The sequence below is a fragment of the Dermacentor silvarum genome, chromosome 5 (genome assembly GCF_013339745.2).
Source record: "Dermacentor silvarum isolate Dsil-2018 chromosome 5, BIME_Dsil_1.4, whole genome shotgun sequence".
NCBI lineage: Eukaryota > Metazoa > Arthropoda > Arachnida > Ixodida > Ixodidae > Dermacentor > Dermacentor silvarum.
The window spans coordinates 19,641,815-19,653,157 of NC_051158.1; the positions used below are offsets into that span (position 1 = coordinate 19,641,815).

The 11,343-nt window shown below is 50.3% G+C and overlaps 1 protein-coding gene across 1 annotated transcript; it reads right to left on the reverse strand.

The window, feature by feature from the left end:
• LOC119453986 (uncharacterized) lies at positions 1-4,769 on the reverse strand. Its single transcript, XM_037716007.2, has 2 exons — positions 4,252-4,769; positions 1-2,022 (listed from the first exon to the last, which is right to left on the reverse strand). Exons 1-2 carry the CDS (start codon positions 4,677-4,679, stop codon positions 450-452), a joined length of 2,001 nt encoding a protein of 666 aa, XP_037571935.2. The 5' UTR covers positions 4,680-4,769; the 3' UTR covers positions 1-449.
• Between the last annotated feature and the right edge of the window lie 6,574 nt (positions 4,770-11,343).

The window sequence follows — 11,343 nt, forward strand, 5'->3', positions numbered from 1 at the left end:
GAACACGGATCGCATTTATTCACAGCTAAAAATCTGAAACAATGTCACTTCTAAAATAAGTTGTGTTTTGTGCAAACAAAGCCGCGACAATGACTCGATGTGTCAGCAGAGGTGGACATGAGTATTATCGGCATGGTACGCGGTGCACAATTACCGCATTAATGCGAATACAGTCACCTCTTTCCGAATCACTGACATTGTAAACAACGGTGTTTGCACTGCGGTGTCCACATCAGGATTATTTACATTTGTCTTAGCGACGGCGAGAACGTGGGAGGGTGACTGAACTCGAATCAATACGGCAGCGGACATGTACGCATAAACACGGAAATACATGCGACATTTGAAGTTCAATAAAATTAGCACTAGCAGAGACCAGTTTATGCCTCTTTGTCTAAACACTCGGGAAAGTTGCTAAAAACACAGCCGCGAGAAAGGCCGATATAGTTTCAGGCAATGTCGAGGACGTTTCGAATCATTTCTGTTGCATCGGCCTCGTCTATGGACGCGATTTCCTGCACTTTGTCGATGAGCGCAGGGCTGCCGAAGATGTGCAACAAAGCGTCGGCACAGCGCGCCACGTAGACTTCGCCGGTCACAAAGTGCGCAGCGCACGTGACGAATCCCAAGTTGCGTCCGAGAACGTATTCGATGGTGAATCTCTCTGCTTCCGCTTCGCCGTCTGTTACCAAAAGCTGAAAACACACCAAGGTGTCGTTGTTGGCCATGAGTGGAGCGACGCACCGAGCGAACAGCTCGTTTTCCGATGTCGACGAGAAGGTGAATTTGCACAGCGTGCGGCTATTTTTTATCGCCCCGGCGAGGAACAGACGGTTCGCTTCGCCGAAACGAAAATTGCGCAGTCGCAGTAATGTGACTCCTACGTTATCGAATAGTGCCTCCAGAAGACCGCTGTGGGACTGGTGCTCTACTAAAATGCAGCCACTCAGGTCAGGATTTTGACACCCCATCAGGTCGATTTCCCTCAGCGAGGTCGCCCCGCTTAGGTACCTCTGCAACGAACGCATCGTGGGGACGTCGCCGATGGATTCCTGCGGCAGGCACAGTTGAAGCCTAGTCACGTGATAGCAGGAACACACCAGAATGACCGTGTCGCTGAATGCGTCTGCGCTGCAATCTCTGGCGGAACTGACGGTGACCTGTCGTACCGCTTCCGGACAGTCCTCGAGGGCACCGATGACTGCCGCGTCGATCGGGTACTGACCCCTGACACGAACTCGGCCACTCATGCCGGCTTCTTGAATGGCTTGGCAAACCTCGGGAAAATCTTCTGGCTCTATGTCGCTGATGGTGATAGCCTGGAGAGATTCGACGTCAACGGCGGCGCTGAACAGAGCCCTGCAGTCGTGCGGGGTGAAGCCCTCGAGGCTGAGCGAGAGCGACGCCAGGTGGCCCCAGCGGCCTTCGCGCAGCCCCTGAGCCAAGATGCGCGCATGTTGAGAGATGGCAGGGCCCGGAGACTCGTCATCCACCGTCCAGTAGCAGCCGCGGATGTCGAGGTGTCGCAAGTAGCCATCTGGCTGAGCCACGAGCCGAGCGAACACGTTGGCGCAGCCGGCGTCCAAGGCGAAACCAACGATTTCCAGCTTCGAGACGGCACCGTGCTTTATGAGCGGAGCGGCGATCCACGCCAGTTCTCGGCGCGTCTGGCCCGGTTCCGAGTCCAAACCATCGACGTAGAGAGTGCGCAGGGAGACGTTCTTGGAGAGGTAACGAGTGAACGCGGACGAGCCGTCCTCGAACTGAGAAAGCAAAATGCTGTGGTGCACGGACAAGTGTGCAACCGTGCGGTTGCGCATCAACGCCGACACGACGTGCTTGGCTTCCTCGTCTTCCAGTGCGAGTCCGGCTATCGAGAGCGTGGACAGACTCGTCGTGTCGACGAGCAGGCAGTGGAGCGCGTCGACCAGGGCCGGAGGCACCGCGCCAATGTCCGAAACGACCAGCTCTCGCAGGTGCGTCATCGTGCCGATCGCTGCGAACACGTCCTCCTGTATGTACCTGCGGAAAGCCGGCAGTGAACGCGCCTTGGAATGAGTCGCCCATGAAGATCGTGAGGGTGAGACACAAAGCGGACCCCACCCAGCGACAGTAAGAGCAGTGGGTCCCCAACAGGGTGTTTCACTTGGGCAAAACTTCAAAAATATGCAAATGCTACGTAGCTGGGCAGAAACAAGGTAATGTTTGCCGTCGCTTGGAGATACTCAGATAATTTTTGCATTCCGCCTAATAAGATAATTAGTCTTAATTAATGAACTTTTCAATTATTGTAATTAGATTAAAAGTGTCAATGAGCAAATTGTAGAGCAACTTGAAAAACTCCCGATACAGCATTCTGTTCCATACGTGCTTCCTAGAGGTGTTTTTCCGAGCGTGAAAGAAGCCCGCGAATACACGCAAAATCGCCGCACGACTGAAGACTTGAAGTACTTTGCGTGTATTCGCGGGCATCTTTCACGCTTGGAAAAACAAGCAAAAAGCGGCGGTGGTGCGTGTAAGGAGGAGCTTTAGGGCAACCACGGCTTAATGGGTTGGCCCTGTCGGGAGCGTCGATACCAGCGCCGGAGAGGTGCGGTATCCTATGGGACCCCTTTGTCTATATATGTGTATGCGTACGAAGACCGGCGAACAATATCGGTTCGTGTCTTCGTGCGGAGTGTCCGAGCTAAATTATTTTTCGTACACCGTGGGTGCAGTTTGTCGTATTCCACCCTCATTTCGAGTGCCGTATGTGGCTATCTGCTGCGCTGTAAACATTTAGACTCGGATATTTTAACAGTGAAACAGGCAGCCATTCTTTAGCCCTTTGAGGGTCAAAATATTTTATTGATTTAAATTTTTTTCCAGCAACATGTCGATAAAATATAAGCAAATAATTTTAGGTGACCATAAAGTAACATTTGTTGTAATGTTTGCAGTTTTGTACATTACAGTATTTATTGGTGTATACATATGGATAAACTAGCATAAATATTTTACAAATGTAATATTTCGTATAAATTTTTGAACACGTTTGACAAATATGGCCTGCGGTATATTGAAACGTTCCGCTTCATTTCCCACTTCTATCACGTGTCGTTCCGAGGGTGCAAACCCAGTGTCGACGGCGCTGCGGTGACCCCCGAGCAGTGTCCGAACCCATGACGAAGGGTCAGTAGAATGGAAAATGAAACGCATCATTAGAGAATACGACCCCAGGATACGCGGTCATAGCGAAAAGGAGGCATGCCATGCGAGCGCCCGCAGGCAAGCAGAGTGGTGCTCACCCGTCAGAAAAAGTACGCGCGTGGCAGTATAGCCGGTTTGCGAGCGCCCGCCTGCAGGCAAAGTAATCGCACGCTTGGAAGAGCCATGCGGGCGAGCATCTCGCGGTAACGCCTTGTGAGTGATAAACGAGACATAACTTTTCCCGACATCCGTAACTGAAAACGACACGCGCGAGAAGGTCTCTTATGAAATACGCGGCAGTCAACTCGGCGTTAGACCCCAACTACCGTGGTGGCATCATGAGCGAAGCGAAAAACGCAGTGTCGACGGAAGCCGAGGGGTAGGTGCACGAAGGCTGCAGTACATCCAGAGCAACGCCAGGCGCCGCTTGGTTCCAAAAAGGCACGTTTTTTTTTTTTTTTTTTTTCAGTCAAGTGTTTAAAGGTACGTCGGACGTATACCCGAATCCCAGAAGCTGAAGGTACGTCGGATGCTTTCTCGCTAGCTCCGCGGCTCTCGCCTATCGATTTTTGAACGCGACTGTCGATCTCTTAGGTTAGGTGTGTCGATACAACGCGAGGCTCAGCACAGCAGTGATCGATCCTTGTCAGTATTTTACGTCAGCAGACACATGCAAAGGCTCGTTGCATCATACATATGCAAAAATCGGTAGGCGGTAGCCGCCCGGCCACGCATACGGCTCGGAATCTTCAGACGTATCTTTAGACTCCCGGTTCCGAGTACGTCCGACGTGCCTTTAGAGAGCGGTTTTTTTTTTTTTTTTTAACGTTCGGTCGCCGCCTTAGACGTACGGCCGCGACCACGTTGGATTTGTTTTTCGCTGCGGTGTATATGTACGGGTTAAAGGGTTAAATGTTGGCATGAACAAAGGAGCAAGCAGACTAATATTAAAAGAACAAGGCGAGCATATTGCGTACTTGCTGTCGTCGTGATGTTTAACGCGAGGCACGCACTGTACCAGTAAGAAGACACACCGCTGGATCGCGGGCGTATATGCTATACCTGTAGTCACCGAAAATGCTGCCGAATCTCAGCTTCCGCAGTCTCGTGTTCTGCCGAAGCGCGTCGATGACGTGCGCCCGGTACTCGCCGAGCCCACTGCCTTGGAAGAGCAAGTCGTCCAGCTCGACGCTCACGAGGCACCGGTGGCAGGTCAGGAGGATGTGGAACAGGTACCGGGCCTCGCAGCTGCGCGACACCTGCAGCTGTCCACTGCCTTCGTGACCCACTCGCACCAGGGACAGTTCTCCGGGTCCCGTGAGCTCCCGCAGCTGCAGCCCGACGTGCCACAAGAATCGGTTCCAAGCGGCCAGCTGTCCAAGAATGGGACAGTAGGACGCCGAACAGCCGTCCTCGCTTGCTTCCGCAGCGTCTGCGCTCCGCTGTTCCGGAGCGCACTCTTCCATATTAAGGAGTGGCGGGCCGAACATTCTGTGCTGCCAGCGCTGCGGCCGCTGAAGGAGTGTCAGCGACGGTCGAGTCAGGGGGGCGAAGTTTCCCGACAGCCAACTCTTCCGTATACCCAATCACCTTTTGAGAAATTAACGCTGACCGTATAGGCTTCCGGCACCAACTTCCGGTTGCGGCATTCGCCGCGTGCACGATCACGTGATAACGTAGTGTGATTTCGTGCATTTAACGGCATCTTGACTTCTTGGAAGCGAACTCGTCAGTAACTTCGCCGAGGCAATGCGCGTTGAGAACATGTGTACAGGACGATACCAAAGATGCCGATAAGGATACTGCACGAACTAAGAGGAACACGGTGCGATAGGAACTTTCTAGTTTCTGTCAGCGCATGATCGGAGGGTCTCGTTTACACCACCGCATATATACGAATGAATGAATTCTGGCTTTTTACATTCCAAAACCACGATTTGATTACGAGGCGCACCATAGTGGAGGACATAAACGTTGGTGGAGGACACCGGATTATTGTTGACCACCAGGGGATCTTTAACGTGCCCCGAATGCACGGGACACGGGGCGTTTTTTGCTTTTCGCCCCCATCGAAACGCGGCCGCCGCGGCCGGGATTTGATCGCGCGACCTCGTGTTTAGCAACGCAACACCATAGCCACCGCGGCAGGTCCACGGGCCCCAGACTCGTACTTCTATCAGCTGAAGACATTAACAGAAAAAAATGGGAGGACGCTTAAGCATCGCCTTTAAGAATAGAACGCGATAGCGTTATCGGGACCCGTTCGCATACGGCAAGTAGGCTTCATTCACTGCAACACTGAACGTGGAAAAGCCAGCTTACAAAGACCAAGCTTACACCGGCCCCCTCAAAGTCGGCTTCACTTTTAAACAGAAATACATTGCTGGAAAGAAGTTTTTTAAGGGGCTATATGTGGTCCTATATTAATATGTGAAGGCCCTAGCGCCTTTATTATTATTTTATTAATTGTTTGCTATTGCCCCGACGCGCACCCGTGTCCAAAACGAATTAGCAGGCGAAGTCCCAATTTGACCTGCCGAGGATGCGAGCGCCATCTAGATATCATTTTCGCAAGTACCCAAACGCGTGGCTGTAGGTCTGGAAAAGGAGTTTGTGTTTGAGTTTCCTCGTAGTAGAATTAGGTTTTTTCGTACATTAAAATTACAATCCGACGCCGATTGGTAAACAATCCGACGGTAAATCTGACGCCGAATGGTAAAGTCGTACTTTACCATTTTTCTGACGGATTTCACTGGGAGAAATTCAATTTTTGTTCACCAAAACCTTGCACCACGTGGAGGGCCTGCGCGGTCGGGGTGGTTGGGGATGATTTTCTCCGCCACCTGCCGACATCGCACGCTGACGCCAGATTTTCTGCGACACAGGGCCCTCAACGCTATCGCGTTAAAATGATAATAAGCATATTCAACGCGCATGTTGGAATCAATGTGAGGTGAAGCTGTTAACTAAATGCCATGTGTATATACAAGTTACAACTAGATGAGAAGTGTACGATTCTCTTTATTTTCATTTTATGCAACGCGTAATATCATACGAGAAGGGAAGCGCAGTCGAGGTCGGCAGAAAACCAGATGGGATGATGAAGTTAGGAAATTTGCAGGCGCAAGTTGAAATACGCTAGCGCAAGACAGGGGTAATTGGAGATCGCAGGGAGAGGCCTTCGTCCTGCAGTGGACATAAAATATAGGCTGATGGTGATGAATATCATACAATGCTACAACCGCGCGGGTCACAACTTACCCGTCGGGGATTTCGATAGGGGCGAACAACGCTCGTGCATTGGGCACATACAAGCAGTCGAATTTTATCCGTAGTCACCCACTACGGCGTACCTCGTAATCAGATCGTGATTACGAGGTACCGGGCCGCTGCTTGACAGCCATCTGCGTCCGGTCACAGTCCGCCGCGAGCTGTGTTCTCGCGGCTTAGTTCGCGTTGATGCGAGACGCAGCCGGGCTTCCTCACTCCAGCGTTTTGACAGCGAGTTTCCGCGGTCATTGAGTGAGATGTGTTCATGTTTGCTTGTGCACATGACACCATGCTTATTAGTTTAGCTAGTATGCCTATGTTTACAATCTTATACGGCCGATAAAACTAATATGCTTACTTCGTATAGCTTTCCACAAATTTGCTATCGCAATCAATGCTTCGCCTTTCGGGCGCAACTGCGACTTTTTTTCCTGTGTTTCCATATATATTGCTATTCGTTTATCCATACATCAAGGTATTTGTATTATTTTACACGAAGTATTTCCTGGCCCTGTATTCACTGTTTTCGTTGAATACCATAATTGCTTCTTCCTTCGCAGTATCGGCCCCACACGTGACCTTTGCCGGGAATATTTGGTCCCGGTAGTGCTTTAATCGATGCGCGCTTGTTCGGCTGTCCTGCCGTATCTCTTGTCTGCCATGCAGGAAGGATAAAACTGAGAGGCCTTGGCATCATTCGTTGTGAAGCCTCCGTCACACCGGAAGTTGGCTTTGGAAGGTTTCGAAAGCGGCAAGGGCCGCCATCTTGTCGGGGCAGATTATCCTCTCGTTTACATTTTCCGCCTGGCCGCGCGCACGAGCCGTAGCGATCCGATCAACGGATCCAATCGGTACATCGCAATAGCCTTGCCAAATTTATGTCGTCCGAATATTGTGCTCTGGCGTTAAAAGAAGTTCGCAGTGAACTCCGAAAAGGCCAGTCCCCGCTACTTTTGCCGGCTGTTGTGAAAATAAATGTGCGAATTCTCACAGTACTGCGAGAATGCACCGGCGATGACCGACATCACACTTTACGTACATCACGACACATCGACCTATAGCTAGCCCATCTGCACTTTACGAGAACATGCACGTATGCCACTCCTATAGCTTGAGACATCGTTTTGCTTTATTGAACAAGTTTCGGGCGGCCGCGCACCGCAGAGATGTGACCAGCCACAGCACGTCGACGAGGCCAGCAAAAGAGAACACGTTTAGATACCTGACTGCGCCTTGAGGTTTATTCTTCTCACGGTAAATGAAGCGGAAACAAAGTTATGTGGTACCTGCGGCGCTATGCCGAACACGCACATGCGGCTAGCGCGTTGACTTGGCCCGCTAAGTGCGACCATCAGCCGTTTGATGTGCGCGCAGGCGTACGTTCTTCTGTCGAGCCTTGTTCATTCTTGCACCGCATCCGCAAACCTTCACCTTCCTGCGCCCCTCGAGCACACAGATGTCTGCGGCAGGCAGGGTTCGTCCCTTTATTACTCACAGCAGTCGCTTCTTTCCACATATGGTTGTTTTGCCTGCCACAAATGCATCGTCCGCTGTCAAAAGTAGGAACACTGCACAACTGTCATTGATATGCAAGGCGTTTATCGTACAGATTCTGAAGCACAGCGGTATCAGTCTGTTAACATGAATCCACCGAAGACAGCAACAACACACCCAGATCGTCCCTCGTCTGCTGCGTGGTACGCGGTGTACAGCGTTGTACGAGCGCTCGTTTCACGCCTTTCACTTCTGCGAGTCCCACCTGCAGCCACAACAGCCGGGAGAGCTACGCGGCGGCACAAAACGCAAACCTGCACTTATGGACGACGTCTTTGCCACGGTACAAGACCTACTGAGCTGTACTCACATGAGCGCACTCCACCATAACAAAACCACCATTGTGTCACAACATGACCGCTACAGCGAAAAAATACCACGAAACTTCCTCCACACTTTTCTCCTAACGCGCGAACTGGGTAGGGCCTAGTGAGCCTACATGCACCGCTGTGTTGATGATGATGATGCCTCAATAATTGGCACAACCCACTGTGGGGGATAGGCCACGAACCGGGTGGTATTATGATCGAAACTTAAATTAATTAGTTTAGAAATAAATCAGTAATAAAAAAAGAAAATAAATGAATAATTGAAGATGAGAAATGAACCGGATAATAAAAGCCTTGCCTAGATAGGACTAATATGAACTTAATAATAAAGTAAATACAGTGTTGCATGTAGGCTCTCCAGTAGGGTCTCCGTTTTTTCCTTCCTCCATGCTGCTGAAGAGCCGGAGCTTTAAAACCTACAGCGCGCTATTACGTGACGTGTTGGGCCGACTCACTTGGCTTCAGTCGTGTTCCGCAATATTTGCTGCTAGTTATTTTCTTTTTCCATGGTAAATCGAAATTCTTCAATGCTAAACAAGCAACTCTTACCGGCAGCTCGGGCCTTTACAGATGAACAGCACTGTATTCTAAATGAAGCAAAGTTATTATGATTTTTCTCCATTTCTTCTTTGAATTTAGTTTTCAGTACATGTAGTGCGCCACAACGGCCCAAATACGAAAAATGTTCATTTAAATCCATGACGTCAAACTGGCGTACAGATACTAAGGTTTCGGCGCGAAATAAAAAAATATTTTCTAATAATTAAATTATTACCACGAAATGAACCCAAATACGTACATTTCGAAAAAAAAAAACTCAGTCTAAACTGGTCTGAACTGATTTAGAGTCGTCTTTTAACGTTATTTTTTTTAGCTTTAATGAATTGGTATTTAGCGCTCGCCTTTAGCTATAATGCACGGTCTCTCACGGTTCCTGCACGCTATGGATTCTACTCTGCATTTAGAGCTGTCGCTGTAAATGCAACGAGCAGGCATCATGGATTAATGCATTTGTTAGAAGGGCCGCTGCTTGTTTTGGGAAACGGTAATAGGGACGAGGGTATTTGCTCTACAGCTGGACGCCCTGTTTCGAGGGACCACAGTGATTCGAGTGAAGTTCGTGCGAGTTATCGCAGCTGGCGACGGTTCTAGCGTGTGTCCTTCAGCCCGAGGCAGGTCCAGTGGAGGTTCGAGGGTGCTGTTGTGGCAGCATAAAACACGGCATATGAACGTGCGCTTTACAAGTAACTGCTTCAACTACAAGAGAGAGAGAAGGGAGGGCGGAAAGGCAGGGAGGTTAACCAGACTTTGTCCAGTTTGCTACCCTACACGGCGAGAGGGGGATGGGTGACCGAAAGAAAAAGAAAGAGAGAGAGAGAAGAAACTATGAAGGTGCAATACATCGAGGCTAATCAGAAGGAATAAGCGACACCATAAAGTGCTACAACGTTTATTTCCGACTTTTACAAGCAAGTAATTATCTAAATTGCACAGCATTTAGCTCGTATAGGCCGCACTAACTGCATGCGTGTACTCACGTGAGCCAAACGCTTCCCTACCCGCGCAACCACTCCTGTTAGGCAATGCAGACCACGCACGAATCTGAAAAAGCTACAATGGCGAAGTTAAAACAGAGCTCACGCTGGTCTTGCGTCGAGAATGAACGAGTCAAGTGACGATTCTGGTCTCGAAATGGTGGCATGCACACAATCACAGATGAAGTGGCATCGTCCCGTTATTGCCTGACATTCGCCTGCACTGACCGTTGCTATACGTATATAGACATTTCCGCTGATTATACATTCTGACGTCAGAGCACGTGCTTTGTTGACGGTTGCATTCACGCAAAAGGCCGGTCCCTCGCTCGCACTTTTGAGCACGCAGGCCCTCAACAATCCTACGTGGACTATGGGGCGCTTTCGTTGAGGGCCAGCAGAACTTTCGAAATTTCACTTCCCCGAGCGATGGCAGAGAGACGTCTGTTCGCGCACTACTGTTCTGTAAAGCCCACGTGGTATTTCTCCATAACTTCGGAGGAGCCACCTGTAATGAAAGACACTGGTAGACATAAAGCCTCTTCATCGCGTCCAAGCGCCAACCTTTGAGGAGCCGCCGCCAACCTTTTGCGGTCTCCTGGTTCCGGTTCCGCTGCTTCAGAAAAGAACGTAGAAACATCATGGCGGTACTTGCGCTTCCGTAGGTCGGAAAAGAGGCGGAAAAGGTGAGGAGAGCGATTTGGCGCCACTAAAGTCCCTTCATCTCGTCTATTGCCAGGCGAGAGCACTGTGGAGGGTCTTTAGCGCGTATGTACTGTCGCGGAGAAAGCGGCGTGGCTATGGGTGCAGCGGAAAGACCGGCAGAGACATCATGACGGCACTTCCGCTTCCACATGGCGAAAAAGGAGCTGGTTGGCGCTACTTAACCTAGGCAGCGGGACGTGAACAGTATGCGGGGGCTTTAGGTAGACCCACAGGAGTCCTTGGGCGGCGGTCGTTATAGGAGTACTGACATGATATTCTTCCGACTTTTCTTTTTGCCATGCATGAAAATGCTATAGGCCTCTGAATAGGCCTACAAAAAATACTGGCGATCATCAGAACACCCTAAATATTTTAATAGCTTTTGTACAGTCAGTTTTGTTTTTGTTTCCCAGGAGGTGGCTGGGTTGTGACGTCACAACGCGGTAGATTGCCACGCGGGTGCAGGGCATTTCGACGTTTTAACACTCGCTCCGCTCGCTTGGTCGTCTACTGTGTGTTGCTACATCGGGCGTCATAATGCGTCGCACAGCATAGGAGGCGTCCAAGCGAGCCGGAGCGAACGCCACAACGTCGCCGAGATGTCCTACTCCCACGTGACGACCTTCTGCGTGGTGATGTTGCGACGCAGTCGCCTTCCGGGAAACGAAACCGAAGTTCGCTGTAGAAAAGCTATTGAATTATTAGGTATCAGACCTTTATCTAACGAAAAAAAAATGAGCGCATCTAAAATGCCTTGTCAG